Source organism: Synchiropus splendidus, chromosome 1, assembly GCF_027744825.2.
Source record: "Synchiropus splendidus isolate RoL2022-P1 chromosome 1, RoL_Sspl_1.0, whole genome shotgun sequence".
NCBI classification, from domain to species: Eukaryota; Metazoa; Chordata; class Actinopteri; order Syngnathiformes; family Callionymidae; genus Synchiropus; species Synchiropus splendidus.
The window spans coordinates 71,085,228-71,101,316 of record NC_071334.1 but is presented as its reverse complement, the minus strand read 5'-3'; the positions used below and the strand labels follow the sequence as shown (position 1 = coordinate 71,101,316).

At 55.1% G+C, this 16,089-nt stretch overlaps 1 protein-coding gene across 12 annotated transcripts in view; it reads left to right on the top strand.

Moving 5' to 3' along the window:
- tenm4 (teneurin transmembrane protein 4) overlaps nt 1–16,089 on the top strand; it is a 95,811-nt gene that overhangs the window by 22,217 nt on the left and 57,505 nt on the right. For all 12 annotated transcript variants that reach the window (XR_008412776.1, XM_053846880.1, XM_053846872.1 and 9 more), the window contains exons 2-3: nt 6,313–6,583; nt 7,378–7,650. Coding sequence is in view for 11 of the 12 variants with exons in the window: in XM_053846880.1 (XP_053702855.1) it covers nt 6,361–6,583; nt 7,378–7,650 (496 nt within the window). In the remaining variant the exon portion in view is untranslated. The remainder of the gene's footprint in view (nt 1–6,312; nt 6,584–7,377; nt 7,651–16,089) is intronic.

The window sequence follows — 16,089 nt, the reverse complement described above, 5'->3', positions numbered from 1 at the left end:
TTCCATTGGCGCCGCAGACAAATCTCCCAGGATCCTGCAGCAGATGACTTCCCAGCGCCGTGTGGTTTTATCGTCTTCTCACATCTGACGGCAGCGATCTGACATCCGCTGTCGGCTCTGAGTGAACGTGTAAATCTGGTGGAGACGCTGTGATAGCTTTCAAAGGCGTGCTGTCCACTGGGGAACCATGCAGGATTCCTGGGCTCTCGGGTCACCTGTCCCTCATCGCCTGCAATGAGGATCAATGTGCTTTGTCCCAGGTGGAGAGGCCACATGGCAGGTCGGAGGGTTAAAGGTGTGGACCTTCAAAGCAGCAGCAGACTTGGACCTGGCTGCTCTGGGTCCAACAGGTCCTTCAGAGGAGCTATGCTCTCCACGAGTTGTGAACAGCCGTCAGATTCTCTTCCTTTTCGCACCTTGTCAGTGGATCGTCCTCTTCCTGCATCACTCTTGAAATGTGAGAGCTGTGATTGGTTAACTCACCGCTTCCAGGAACCTGCTGGTGCCATGACCCCGTGGCCCCAACACAGCGTTTGGTGGGAACATGCAGCTGAGAGGGAACACCAGCTGTAGAACCACTGCAGTCATGCTAGAAGCAAATCATAACACGCATTTCATAAGGTCAGGAGTCGCACATGAAAGTTGAAAATAAAACTGCAACTACAGATGGCGTCTGAGGGACGGAGGGAGGCAGGTCCTGGCAGCTGTTGAGGTCACATGACAGTCGTCAGGCCAGGCTGCAGAATGTTGTGTGACCATCGCAGCGGAGGTCACAGGTCATGGAGAGGGTGGTGTAGGAGCTTCTCGGCGTGTGCACGTGTGGCGCTGCGCTGCCACTTAGTTAATAGATCCATTAAGCAGCGTGGCGTGAGTGACTTGTGGCTGCGGCGGCGGATGACGCCTTCATTCTGGCTGCTTTATTACTGGGGCGTCGTGGGCGCTCAGGCCTCCGGCTCTGACGTGACTCCGCGGCACGGAGGAATGGCCGAGAGGTGGCGAGAGGCAGAGCGCCTGATCCCATTTCCCCGCTCTCATATGGCTCTTATTTATGGAAGTGTTCCTCGCCGTCTGGGCCCGGCCCGATTCGATCGGGATGCTGATTGTGGCTGTGAGCTGGACTCATCAATCCTAATTTACCAGCAGAATTACATTTGGACGCGAAGGAGTCCGGCTCTGAGCGGAGCGCTGTGCGTGTCCGTGTTTGGCCCTCAGAGTGGACATGGTGTGGAGCGTGTGCGAGCGCACACAGAGGCAGTCCTTTGGGTGTCATTCGTGACGTTGTGTGTAAAGACTCGTCCTTGTGTCGTGTTGTGTTTCTGCTGTCCTGTTGTCTCCGTCTTCTGTGCTGTGCTGTGTTTGTAGTCATACATTGCTTTGTGATTTGAGCTTGTGTTGACACGTGTGTCATTGTCTGCGGTCCTTTCAGGGTTTGCTCTGTTGTGTAGTCATTGGAGTAAGGTGATCAGCAGCAGGATTCCTCGCCGCTCTCTGTCTTCTCGACACACTGCTGCCGCTGGAGCCTCGGGGCCCTCTTGTGACGTCAGTGCCAGAAATGTCCTGTGCCCCCCACCCCCAAATCTTCCTGCACCCCACTGCCCTTGCTCACAGTGCGGAGCCATCGCAGAGGTCAACACAAGGTCAACACACATGACATCACGGGACTGACGACTACATCATCACACAGAACCTGAAGACACAAAATGGTGGTTTTGTATTGGCTGTTGTCGTGACTGAGATGCTCTGAAACACAAACCTGAATGAGTCAAACTCGTCTGCCGACTGGGGTCAGTCGGCCCAGCTGCCCCGACTCACTGAGCAGACCGCGTGTGCTCTTCAGGGCCGACTCTGCACGTGCTCCCTCTCGGACGGTCGGCGGTGACTAACTGCTGCAGCCTCGTTCCCTCTGCCGTGTTTGTGGAGATGCTTCCATCGACAGACCCCACCTCCCGCCCCAGTCTTCTGTCTCTGGCTATTGAAAACGCACCTTTCTGTGGACCAAAGAGCTTTTCTATTGAGACTCGGCATGTGAACGATTTCCAGGGAAGAATGGAGCGCTAGCTTTCACAGCACCTTTCGGGAGCTCAGGAGCGTCCTCAGCACAGAGAGCTCTGGGAAACAACACCGCTCTTTGTGTTAGTGTAGCTGGCACACACTCACTCACCAACTTGATCACGTCACTCAGGGAGGGAACCGTGAGGACGGCGAGTTTCTGATGCAGCATGTGACCCCACCGGGGTGTGTTTCCTGGTCAGCTGGTGGAGAAGTGGGTGTCGGGCAGATGTTGTCTGGCACTGCTCTAGTCTGGTACATCCTGTCCACTGCAGGCCCGACCGTTGTTTGACTGTGCTGCTGAGCAGAGCCACATGCTCCAAACACGTCAGGCTGTGAGCCGCTGCTCACCTGACTCAGTATAGCGGTTGAAGAACATCACTGTGTGTCACCAGGTTTTTGGACGTGGCCCCGCTCTGTGTGTGTGACTCGACGTTTGGCTAGTTGTGGTGATGAGGAGCAGTCTCTCTCTGACTCACTCGCTCAAGCTAAATCTGATGTCTGTTACTATGTTTGTACTAATGTTAACAATATCATAGGTGTTGTTAAATTATAGAACTATAGTTAGGATATAATGCTGGTATATATATATATATATATATAATAGTTGATATAAATATTTATTGGAGACCACCGCCGAGCGTCAGCATCCGTGTGACGTGACGCTGGAACACCGTTTCATTTCAGTGTTGGCGCTGCCGTCTGCTGATGGATGCTTCGTGTGGAGAAGGTTCATTTTCAATCATGCAGCCAAACGCTGCGACACCAGCTGCGCTCTTCTGCGTGCGCGCGCTTCACCACGGCGCACTGTCACCTCCCCGCCCCACTATTCATTAGTCACTCTTCCCCGCAGCTCCGGATCCAGGACGACATTATTACCGGGCTCGCAGACGCTCCACAGCCTTGGCCCGTAGACAAGAGAAACGCCGAGTCGGCACTTGCTTGTAAAGGAGGAGAAAACAGACATCCATCATGGCTTTGTCTGTGCACTGAGGCCCGGATTGATTTTGGATCATTGCACAGTTGTGCAGCTGGTTCTGGCGGCTGCACTGTGGAACTTTTGTTTTTGGAGATTGGATTCATCGAGTCGTTGGCTTTCTTGGACACAATGATGGTCTTTGTCTCGCCGCGCCGACCTGCTGCGTCCGCTGCTTCTTTCACACACTTCCACATGTGCAGCCTGAGCAGGAGTTTCTGCTCTAGTTGGTCTGCTCCTGTGTGGATGTGAGGTCCAACACGGTCCTAGTGAGGACCCAGGGGTGGTGAGAGGAGAAGTCCGTCAGGCAGTGGAGAGCGTTGTCTTCTGGCTCAGCTCTGAACATCTGCCTTCCCTGGCCTGTGACACAACTCCTCCACCTGGGGTGGATTTCATCTCCAGCCTGGACCAGACTCGGTCTTGGATTTGGAGGAGCTGATGCCAATCCTGGCAATGCTGCCACATTTGCTGTGAATTCATGGTTACTAACTAACCAAGACTCGACGATGAAGGAGTTGAGACCGAGTCCTCCCCGTCTGATAGGGATGGGTGATAACTTATCTTACACGATATACCACCAAACACAGTCTCCACGGCGACACTTCTGCATCTCACCATAAACATGACACTTCTGCATCTCACCATAAACTCCATAAACCCGCGGCTCACTGGCTGCATTGGACCTTCACACGTGAACATGAGGAGAGGGTGATGGCGCTCTCCAGCTCCGCGGCGTGTGACAGCTGTGGAGAGTGTGGTGGACTGTGGTTCACCGTGGTCGTTTGAAAGTGATGTTGAATCCAGGGAACCTTGGATCATGACACTGGTGGACTCTGACTCTCTGGATCCCTGTTTCTTTGATGAGATGGAGTGGTCCTCATAGGTTCTCTGAGGCGCTCCTCTGCCTTGGTAATGTTTCTTCAGCAGCAACACATGGAGGAGAAGGAACATGGCTTTATCCTGATCATTATTGTTACATTTATCCTGATAAGTTTTGGTCCATACGGCCCAGCCCGACTGTCTGAGGTGGTGAGGCAAGACTCCTTCCACATGTTGATGTAGAGACTGTGACAAGAGTGGGGTGGGGTCAGACTGGGCTCAGGGCTCAGGTCTTCACCCGCTGCAGAGTGGGAGTTGCTTCTCCCCCGTCACCAGGGAGAGGCGGGGCTGCTATTCAGGCCCGAGTCATTAATCACCGGATCTTTTCAGCTGTCAATACTCACAAAGAGACGCCCCAAAACCAACAATGGTGTTTTGAGTCGCGTAGTTCAATGGAGGCGAAACCTCAGCCGCTCGTGATGCTGAATTCATTTCTGTGGAAGTGGAACCAGTCCTTGTGCGACCGGAGCCCTGAAAGATTCATGGATTCCTCTGGTTTATCTCTGAAGAGGCTTTTCTGTGCGGCGAGTCCCATACCTCCAGGAGCAGCGGGCGGCAGCCTGCGGCGGGCCGACCTGCCTCGCCAAGTCTGCCTGCGCAGTGGTTTAGCGTCCGAGTAAACAGTCACCCTGCTTTTAATCAACTTGATCTCCACATTGACATTTGATAATCCGGCTGGATGTCCAGGCGGAAGCTGCCAGGGCAGAGCCGCCCCATTGATTCCGATGAATGAATGAACTCAGTCTCGCTCCAGTGCAAGTCGGTGCAGGGACTTGTGTCCTTGACTCTCTTTCCAGTGTCATCATTAGCATTCACTCATTCACGTTTCTCACTCAGCAGCAGCAGCAGCAGCAGCAGCTCTTCATCTCAGCAACATCTGAGGGGGCAGAGAGACCAGGTCTCATCATCATATCTGCTCCTCGGGGCCCTGTTGCTGAAGTCCATGTTGCTTCCCAGAGTCACTGGTCACTGCAGGCGTGTCAGTGGTCTTCCTGACCGATCATCTGACAGCTCCAGCAGGCTTCTGGCATGTGTGACTCAGAGCTGCCAGTCGCCGGATGCTCCTCGTGGTCCCATCCTGTGTGAACAGCCTGAGGTCTCCAGGTGCCAGTAGTTCTGGCCATCGTCCTGCCATGGTTTTTCCTTTGTTGACACAACTGCGATGACTCCCGCCTCCTCCGAGTCTCAACAGCAGTTGAGTCAAAACACATTTGCTTCACACTTTTTTATGTTCCTCTGAGGGATAACTTCAGTACAATACTTTTTCTTTCTCTCTTTCCTTTTCATAAACGTCCTTGAGTCACGTCACAATCACAAACAAGTCCTGCCCCAGGTCATTGACTTGCACTGATTCTCTCACACTGCCTCTCAGAAAACTGCTGAGGTCGGCGATCATCGTTTTCTCTTGCGTGTTTGTGTCAAATCTCAGAGACTGTTTGTGGAAACACACTTGTTAGCGCAGCTCTGAGACAGTGTGACTTTTACTTCAGACTTTTCAAATCTGCGAGTCAAACACAAACAGGTCGGGGCGCACGTCCGTCCTCCTCTGGCCTCCTCTGACATAGAAACTGGAGTAGAGTTCCTTGGCTTTATGGAATCGTCATGCGTGGCGCTTGTTTTCACTGGGTGTTGTTCATCATCCCTTTTGTCCTTCTCGTTTCGGCCGCTCTCTTTCTCCCCCATACCCGGACCTCTGCCCACGCCGTGGCCCACAGCTCCACTTGAGCTGCCATCCGGCTTTGAAAGTGAGAAGATGGACGGATGAGCTGCTGTCTCTGGGGGGGGGGCAGAATTCACGCCGTCTGTGACAGCGGCGGTTTTATGTTTCTGATTTTAATCATGTGTGCCGGCTCGCTGCGGTCCTGGACCTGCCGCTGCTTTAGGGCCGCGATGATTTGTGACGTATAAACAACACAATTCACACAAGGACAGCTGCCACGCGCGCCGCGGGCCCCGCTGTTTCCGCTCGCCACATAAAAAGCGAATATTTGTGGAGGACCTGGACTGTAAACGTTACAGGTGCAAGATTTGTCGTGCTGCGTTTTATTAAACTTTAATCCCGCTGGTTTTCCAGCGCCAAGCTGCTGGGCCCAAACATGAGTCAGTCCTCTGCCCTCTCTCTCTCTCTCTCTGTCTCTGTCCTGCGCGCCTCAGTTTATGTTCCTGTTCCAATCACAAACGTCAGTCGCCTCTAATTTACAAGAAACAGAAGTTCTCACCATGTGACTCAAACCCTCTTCACAAACGTCACCCTGAGCTACTGGCTGATGTTTTTCAAGTCTCATAGAAAAGACTCTCTTAAGGATGTGAGATTTCATTTCATTTATTCATGGGCTTCTTTCTGCACAAACATAGCAGTCAGCTGCAGCGTCTGTGAGATACTCAGACGTGTCTGTCCTTTCCTACAGGCTGTCTGGTCTTAACTCCTCCGAGCAGCAGCAGCAGCAGCAGCAGCCATGGAAGTGAAGGAACGTCGCCCCTACCGCTCACTCACCGCCCGGCAGGACTCGGAGCGCCGCTACACCAGCTCGTCGGCCGACAGCGAGGACGGCAAGCCCAACCCCAAATCCTACAGCTCCACTGAAACGCTCAAGGCCTTCGACCACGACCAGAGGATGGCGTACGGGAGCCGGGTCAAGGACGTGGTGCATCACGAGGCGGACGAGTTCACCCGTCAAGGTCAGGCATCGTGGCCCTGATTCATTCATTCATGGTTGTGTGGGGGTTTAGTGACGGTGCAGGTACCAAACGTGTCCCACCTGCCGCGGAGTGATGACGTCACATCCGCCACACACCGTCTCTGTTTCTTTGATGTTTCAATGAGCCAGAGGGAAGTGAAATAAAGGATGTCGAGGCCATTTCTACCACATGCGCAGCATTTATTTCCACTAAACAGCATGTTTGTCACTGAATCGTCCGTTCTCCTCCTCAGTCTGTGGAACAAGGCGTCGTGACTGGCTGACACCTGCGGAGCTTTGTTTCTCTTTGATGTCGCACCAGAAATCACAACAGTCTCCACAGCAGATAATGATGTCCATCTGAAGGTAGTTCAGTCGTAAAAACAAAGCTCCGCAGGTGTCAGCCAGTCACGACGCCTTGTTCCACAGACTGAGGAGGAGAACGGACGATTCCGTGACAAACACGGTGTTTAGTGGGAATAAATGCTGCGCATGTGGTAGAAAACGCCATGACATCCTTTATTTCACTTCCCATGACAAACATGACAAAAAAAGGATATGGTATCTGCTGGATGTGACTCCGCGGCAGGTAGGACACATTTGGTGCCTACAATGGGATTCAGTGTCATGCTGTCACCGCCTTCAGTCGGACCTCGGGTTCTTAGCCGCACGGAGCCGTGAGCGAGTGAGTTCTAGTGTGCCGTCATGTGAGTCGTGTTGGACGTGCAGATGTCTCCACGCTGGACCAACCGGTCCTGAGAGAACTGAGCGTCATCTGGTTGGTGTCTCCCGCAGGGGCGGACTTCTCCCTCAGAGACCTGGGCTTCGCCGAGGCGCTGCCTGCCCACATAGCCACCTATAGGACGGAGATGGGAATGCCTCACCGTGACTACTCGGTCAGCGTGGGCTCGGACGCCGACACAGAGACAGACGGCATCACGTCGCCCGAGCACGCCGTCAGACTGTGGGGCCGCAGCAACACCAAGTCCGGCCGCAGCTCCTGCCTGTCCAGCCGGGCCAACTCTAACCTCACGCTGACGGATACGGAGCACGAGAACACGGAGAACGGTAGGCGCTCCTGCTCTGCTCCATCACTTGAGCTTAGAGTGGTTTCACACACCACACGACCTGGCACCGCTCCGGTTCTGCCTCGCGGTTTAGCCCGGTGTTCATGGTCTTCAGAATGTCCCGCCTGCTCAGCTGCTGTGCTGAAGACACCAGGGCCTCAGTGCTGGCGTCAAGCTTCGGATGTTGGTCACACTGACAGACAGGGAGGCTGGTTTGAGAGACCAAACCAAAGTGAGAGAGAGAGGGACGCGGTCGCATGAGCAAACCCCGAGCGTCAGGTTGGGGTGAGATAATGAGGCTGTCGGGTGAGCCGGAGAGTGAGCAGTCAGAGAGTGAGCTATTGGCCAGGGCTGCCCACCGATGACATTTGGAATCTCAATGCATCGCTCTGGAGCCCAGTTAACTGGCGATTCATGGCAAATGAATCACACTTGCTGAATGTTGTGGTCTGGATCTGTTTTGTGGGTGTGTTGGACTCCACACACGTGACTGCATGAGTGGACTGGGGCGTGAATCTCGGAGGCTCCGCCTCCTCTGCAGAGTTACGGAGGTGGCTTTTGGATGTATGTTCTGGCCTCGGCCCACAGCTGGCGATGGAGAGTCGCCGTTTATTCCACCCGCCGGAGCAGAAGGCCTCCTGTGTTGAGCGCCGACTCGATAAGGCAGAGTCGATATATGGCGAGTGAATGAAAACCCAGCCAGGCGGCCTGCCTGCGTGGAGTAGTCCGGGCCCCCTCACCGACGTGCGGCTGACATGACCCCCGACTCCTCGCGTGCAAATAAGCCGCTGATCTTATGGGGACAAATGTCCACAAAGAGTTTTCAGGGTGAAAACATCCAAATGACTGGGAGATTCTAACTTGGTTCCAGTCTGGTTCAGGTGAGCCGTGTCTTTTGGATGGTTAGGTTCAGGGGGAGAGGCCGGGGAAAGGGTGATGGTGTGTGATGGCCTGCTCAGTCACTCACCGCCGCAGGATGATCTTCCTAAAGCGATGCAGAACCCACAGATGTTCTCATCCCTGTCACTGAAATGAAAGTACCTGCTCGTGCTAGCTGCTAACCTGGGGAGCAGACGCACAGATGTTATTAGTTCTGGCTGGGGGACATTCAGATGGTGCTCCTCCTGGGAGACCTTCTCCAGATCGACCTCACCTCCGCACCGCTGACACGTGTTGATGCCAGAACCTCCAGGCGTGCCCTCTGGGCCCCACACCTTCAGCTCACTCTGGTCACGTGACCTGCTGCTGGACATGACTCACACACACTGACACAGTTGTGTCCTCACCTCCGTCCAGCAGAGGCAGTGTGTCCGACACTGGAGGAACAGTTGCAGGTTTAGTGTCGTCAGCTGTCAGTCACACGTGTTGATGATGTTGTCTTTGTTGGTGCAGAGTCCAAGTCCAGTTCAGGAGTGTTCACAGAGCGTCATCAGCCTCATCACAGCCATCGCAGTTGCTAGTTCCATTCCTTGGGCCGTTCCTTCTCAGGAACACCCTGACAGCTGGTTTAGTGGCTGCATGAAGGCTGTCCCAGCAACCCAGGGGAGGATGTAGAGGAGCCTGTTTCAGAGCCTCTGGCCTCCTAGAGGACGCTGCAGGTTCCTGAGTGAACCCAGAAGAACCCGGGGTCTGGCCAGCGTTTCATTCGCCGCGCTCGCTCGAATGTGTGGAACAGAACTCGGCGGAGGTAACGGAATCATGGCGTTGCCATGGCGATGTCTTGGCCATAGAGCCGCTATTGTCCGTCTGCTTGGATCAGGGCCGGCGCCTCAGCTCACTCCTCAGACGTGACGGTGGGACTCTGCTACAGTAACACTCCGAGCTACAGAGTCACTCTGTCGGACCAATGAGCCGCGCGAGCTCGCCGCCGCCGCAGCCGCCATCATCGCCGTGCTGCCTGCAGCGGGAAAACACAGGCTCCCTTTTTTAGACTTCTGTGTCCTGATCCGCTGAGATGAGTCACGGCGCCTCAGAAGCCAGTCTTCGGTGTCAGTAGCGATAAGTTGCTCTGCTGTGACTGATGTTGAGTCCAGCCACTTCCTTCTCTCAGAATCACTGTGGCTGAGCCTTACAGGACGGAGAGAGGGAAGCCGTAACCCCGACCGTGCTGGAAGCCCTTGGACTGGCGCTCCACAAATTCAACCCAAGATAAAAGGGAATAATACAAGTGGCTTCCTGTTCTAGTTTACACACGCGCTGCGCTTTGCTTTTGTAGCTCGCGAATCTAAGTTCAGTAATCGTCACTCTGCCGTCAGCAGGAGTCTCAGCGCCCTCCGCTCCAAGTTTATGGGCTTTTGTGGTTCTGCTGCTGCCGGGCTGGCGCTCGCTAACCACCCGAGTTTCAAAACACGCTGCAGCACCATGCAAGCTTTTGGACCTGAGACCCGACCTGCAGCTCGTGCCAGACTGGACCCCACCAACCGCTGTCACACATGACGTGTAGCGCTGAAGGTATCACTGAACGTCAGTGGAGCACCAACACTCCAATGTCACAGTGGACTGGTGCAGGATGTGTGGTCCACTGTCACTGCCAGTGAGACTCGGTGACATCCTCAGGGTCCCGGGAGGGAGACAGTGGAGCCGAGGGATCCAGGCTTCGAGCCAAGCTCGCTTCAGGAACGGCGAGCGCCACACACTTCGCTGCTCGAGGATACAAGTTTGCACCACTGCTCGGGGGACCCAATCAGAGTTAGACCGGCGGCCATATGGTGACATGGGAGTGTGTCTACAGACGGGTCACTGCCAGATTCATCCCTCCAGCCCGCGGTTATTTCCGGCTCAGCGCTCCTCACAAGTTTATTTATTTGTGGACTCAGATCACGGATTAGCGTGAAGGTCTCCAGCTCATTTTCTGGCTTCAGAGGCCCGGACGGACACTTGTGGGCCCTTATCTGCGGCGGCGCACGCACGCTCCCCACAGTCAGGACCGGCTGAGCGCCGGTCCCCCACCACGGATCAGGCTGCGGCTGCAGCGGGATGAGCCGTGAGGGTCACTTAGCGATGCTCGCGCTGTGTATGTTGGTGACTTTCAGGAAGTCGAGTCCCGGCAAAACTGGATTCAGCTTTGATGCCTTCACCGACTAGATGGTTTTCTAACCAAGTGAACTGAGAGTCAGAGCTCTCATTCGCAGTCTGACAACGGCTGGTCTGCTGGTCGACTCGGACTCTTGTGTTGTCTCCTCGGTGCGACCTGTTTTTCCTCCCGCCTGTCAGACCAATTAGCCACTGTCATGAAGGCTGAGGAGGCAAAGTTCAGAGGCGGCTGCCTCCCCAGATAAGAGGGGGAAAGAACTGCTGCTGCTCACCTCCGCAGAGAGACGCTGCCTCTTGGAAAGACTCCATGTTTGACACTCCTGTTGACAGGCTGGGCGACTCGTCTTGAGGATGGTTTTCATCTGGTTAGGAGTAAGAAAGTGATGGGTGCCGAGTCAGAGCATGAAAAAGACGCCTGTTGGCCAACTCCAATCAGAGCTGATTCCTGGAAAGAGCTGGCTCCTTGGAAACAGGGGTGTGCCGCAGGTTTGTCGGAGGTTCCCGGCTAATGTGCTGCTGTCACGCTGGAAACACCGCTCTTATCTCAGCGGCACAAATTGGCGGCTTGTAAAGCGGGTCAGTGGCGTCCCAGCTGGCTGCGAGTGGAACGGGTGCGGATCTTATGAGCTGGTCCAGGTCGTGCAACTCGGCAGGTCAGGAGACCCGCGACACCACGAGTTCAGCGAGTCTGCCTCGGACAGCTTATCAGTGGAGCACACTGAAGAGGGACGTGCCGTGACACGTGACACTGTCTCTCCAGAGCCGGCCCACCTTACAGTGACGGCTGCTGACTCCCACACATCAGGACACGGCTGTTGACTTCGGGACCTTCTTACTTCAGGACGTCCCTGGTGCCCACCTGCTGTGAGCGGAGAAGGTCAGTGCGGTGATGCAGAGCGCCACCGCTGCCTTCTTCTGACCTGGGCTCATCTGCTCACAGTTGATGGACGGACGTGACCTTCAGTGAACCCGGCTGAAGCGCCGTGTCTCTTCTGCTGCTGCGTCTGCGTTTACACCGGCGCCAGCCAGTTGTCATCCAGCGACATGCTGTCAAGCATGAGAGAGTGGTGACGCGCTCGGAGCTCAGTGGGGATCCTTCCGTCGCCTCAGTGAGGAAGTCTTCCCAGCGTCTGTAATCCCAGTTCACGCCAGGCGTTCCTGTCACTTTGGGACCTGATAACGTCGCGAGCTGACAGCTGCGACTCCGACTCGCAGCATCACAAATCGGGGATCATCAGGACGTCACCGAGGCGTGATAGGTGAAGCAGCGAGCGGAGGAATCGCGCCGGGCCTGTCGAGGCTCGGGCCACCGACTTGACGTGACTCCTGCCTGCTCCTTGTGTGGGATTTCCACAGGGCTCGTGGCCCCAGAGGTGGAAGCAGAGGCGCCATGTCAGACCCCAACGTTCATGGCTCTGTTTCAGCTCATTAGCGTGGTGAGCTCATTTCATTAGCTGTAACTGAGATCCATTTTCTCCTGCTGTGATGGCGGGTCCCCCGCGTCCCAGCCCTGTCTGCTGGGCCCCTGACTGCTGGAGGTGCTGCTCCTGTGCCTGACGTCTTCTCCTCGGCTCCTCCAGAAGAGCCTCGCCTCGCAGAGGTCTTTGGAGGAAGTCCATCCAGGAGCAGCTCTTAAGTGCGCCGCAGAAACAAGTCCTGCTTTGCAAGGCTCTCACAGACGGATCAGTCCCGGCAGCTGTGTTGCGTAAGCTCTCAGAAGCTCTGGGTTCAGTTTGCCTGTCGAACCACCGCACTCCTGGTGGGAGCTGCGAGGCCAATCGATTCTTTAGCGCCGCCACAGCGCAGAGGGCTTTTACGTAAGCGTGATGCGAGGTGGAACATGTCGGCTGACACCGCTGCTCCTGCCGTGCTTCTGTGCGGGGCTGAGACTCGTGCTGTCTCCAGACTCTGACTTGTGCTGAGCCTGGAGACAGAACTCACGTGACTCATGAAGCTTCCTCACTGTCTTCAGAGGTTCGACAGAGCAAAATTGGTCCGGCACTCCAGGGAGGGGGCGTAGGTGCCTCGCAGGGTGTGACTCTCTCACCTGATGTCTGACTCTCACACCTGATGTCTGACTCTCTCGCCTGATGTCTGACTCTCTCGCCTGATGTCTGACTCTCTCGCCTGATGTCTGACTCTCACCTGATGTCTGACTCTCACACCTGATGTCTGACTCTCTCACCTGATGTCTGACTCTCACACCTGATGTCTGACTCTCTCACCTGATGTCTGACTCTCACACCTGATGTCTGACTCTCTCACCTGATGTCTGACTCTCTCACCTGATGTCTGACTCTCACACCTGATGTCTGACTCTCTCACCTGATGTCTGAGTCTCTCACCTGATGTCTGAGTCTCTCACCTGATGTCTGACTCTCACCTGATGTCTGACTCTCACACCTGATGTCTGACTCTCACACCTGATGTCTGACTCTCTCACCTGATGTCTGACTCTCACACCTGATGTCTGACTCTCTCACCTGATGTCTGACTCTCTCACCTGATGTCTGACTCTCACACCTGATGTCTGACTCTCTCACCTGATGTCTGAGTCTCTCACCTGATGTCTGACTCTCACCTGATGTCTGACTCTCACACCTGATGTCTGACTCTCACACCTGATGTCTGAGTCTCACACCTGATGTCTGACTCTCGCCTGATGTCTGACTCTCACACCTGATGTCTGACTCTCGCCTGATGTCTGACTCTCACACCTGATGTCTGACTCTCGCCTGATGTCTGACTCTCACACCTGATGTCTGACTCTCGCCTGATGTCTGACTCTCACACCTGATGTCTGACTCTCTCACCTGATGTCTGACTCTCACCTGATGTCTGACTCTCACACCTGATGTCTGACTCTCTCACCTGATGATGCTGTTTTACTTTGGATGACTTCACTGCTGATTGTTTTTTTTCTGCTGGGAATAAAAGCTGTCAGGAGCGGAGCTTAAAAACTGGTGTTTGCCAGCAACTGCCCGGAATAGCCGACAGATGCTGGCAGGATATTGTAACGGTGGAGAGGTGAAGAGACAGAACCTCGGCTCTTTCTCTTGGAACCACGAGGGGTCCCGGGGACGCTGGGCGGCCGATGCCGGGCTGTGAAGTGGAGACCAGCACCACATGGACCCGCTTCAGACGGACGCTCTACCGTACCCGCTGTGGCGCTCTCTAATGTCGTGACTCGGCTCTGACTCGGCTGTGAACACAGCTCCTACTCTCTTTGGATCACACCTTTCTTCGCTCTCCTCCGGTTCCGGCTCCGATGCCAAACAGGGAATTGATGAGTCTCAGACAATTTAAAAGCTATTAAATATCCAATTGAGGCATCTTGTCTGACGCAGTAGCTCGTAGGCAAATAGAAGTCAATTAATGAAGGGTTATTTGGGCTAGCTCCGTCCTAACAGGGCGAGTGGTTAAGCTAGCGGCTGTGTCTCCCAGCCTCCGCTAACAGCAGCACAGGCGGTTTGAAGAGAGAGGAGCATGGCGAGTGGTCAGTGGGCTCAGGTGGCCAGTGTCAGTCTGACACACCAGCCAGTGTTTGAGTTGCTTCGCCCCTCAACCTCCGGTCCAGGAGACGACCCTGGACCAAGGTTTCTGCGGACTGTGTCGGTGCAGTTTGCCCCGAAGCGGGTGCCAGAGAGCGGACTCCTGCTGCTGCTCAAAACAGGAACAAAAGCGAGTGAGCCTGAGGAGAAACCAGTGCGCTGCCGTCTGTTTGAGCCCACACAGAAAGAGATCCCTGTGTTCCTCACACACATTCCTCACTCACACACGGCCTGCTGGTAAACAGCACAGAGGGAAATGTCCACCTTTGTCTCAGCTAATGCGGCCAAGCCTCCTGAAAGACGAGAGAAAACATCTTCCTGATCCAAGCCTCATGCCGCGCCCTCCCCTCCCCTCCCCTCCACTGTCAGCGCGTGACAAACCTGATGTGGTGGTTCTGGTTCTGGAGGGAGACCGCCTGATGACTGTCTTCTTCTTCTTCTTCTTCTTCATCTCCTCACGGTTGGTTTCTCTTTTCTCTAGCCTCCATCCATTCATGTAATCTGTTGTTTTTCATCCTTCCGCTTTCCACCTGCTGTGTATCTAAGTGCTGTGCGCTTGGTTCTCTCTGGCTGTTGAGGTGCTTCACGTTGGTTGAGTCTCCAAGGCCGACTTCCCTGGACCGGGTCTTTGTCTCAGGTTCTGGTCATGGGTTCCTCCGGGGGGCCCCACCGCGCCGAGCAATGGCAGGCAGCCGTTTGTTTGCTCGCTCCCCTTAGTTAGCTGCCCAATGAGCTTATTAAGACACCCAGATGGCAGGACTGTGTCAGGCCTGCCCGCCGGCCGCACCCGACTGGAGAGCTGTGTCAGGTCTGACACAAGCGCCCTTGTGAGGCTTGTAACGGAAGCAATAGCTCCCCTTCTGGTGGAGTCCGGCCCTTATGGACTCAGCTCAGGGTGGGACTCATCTCAGGGTGCGACTCAGCTCGGGGTAGGACTCAGCTCAGGGTGGCACTCAGCTCGGGGTGGGACTCATCTCAGGGTGGGACTAAGCTTAAGGTGAGACTCAGCTCAGGGTAGGACTCAGCTCGGGGTAGGACTCAGCTCGGGGTGGGACTCAGCTTAAGGTGAGACTCAGCTCAGGGTAGGACTCAGCTCGGGGTAGGACTCAGCTCGGGGTGGGACTCAGCTTAAGGTGAGACTCAGCTCAGGGTAGGACTCAGCTCGGGGTAGGACTCAGCTCGGGGTGGGACTCAGCTTAAGGTGAGACTCAGCTCAGGGTAGGACTCAGCTCAGGGTGGGACTCAGCTCGGGGTAGGACTCATCTCAGGGTGGGACTAAGCTTAAGGTGAGACTCAGCTCAGGGTAGGACTCATCTCAGGGTGGGACTCAGCTCAAGGTGAGACTCACTGACTGAGACTCACCCTGGCTCTGCTGGACCTCCATGTTGTGGCCATGCGCAGGACTTGCGGCGGTGCGACGGGGGTTTGCCAGCATGGCTGGAGGTCATGCTAGCAATGTTCTCAGCTCTGACCGTGCTTTGACAGACTGATCGCTCCTTGATGTATTGGCTGTTTGGGGAGTGAAACACGGCGCATGCTGTGATCTACGACCACAGCATGCGCCGGCTAGTAAAGAGTCGGCAGCAGGTCCTTGTTGGGGACTTGTGCCGGCGACTGCCATGATTCTTCCGGCCGATGCAGTCAATTCCCGCTGCAGCAGCAGCAGCGTGTCACGGTCATTAACCTGCAGCAGCACCAGCGCCAGCCTTGTATATGAAGCACCGAGCGGAACTCTCAGCGGGGCCACGCTCATTTGCCGTTCCTGCAAAGCTGCGCCTGATGTGTTAATATGGCTAATTGTTTCCTCATTAGATGCCAGTCAATGACTCGTATTTGCAAGCTCTTCAGGGAGCATC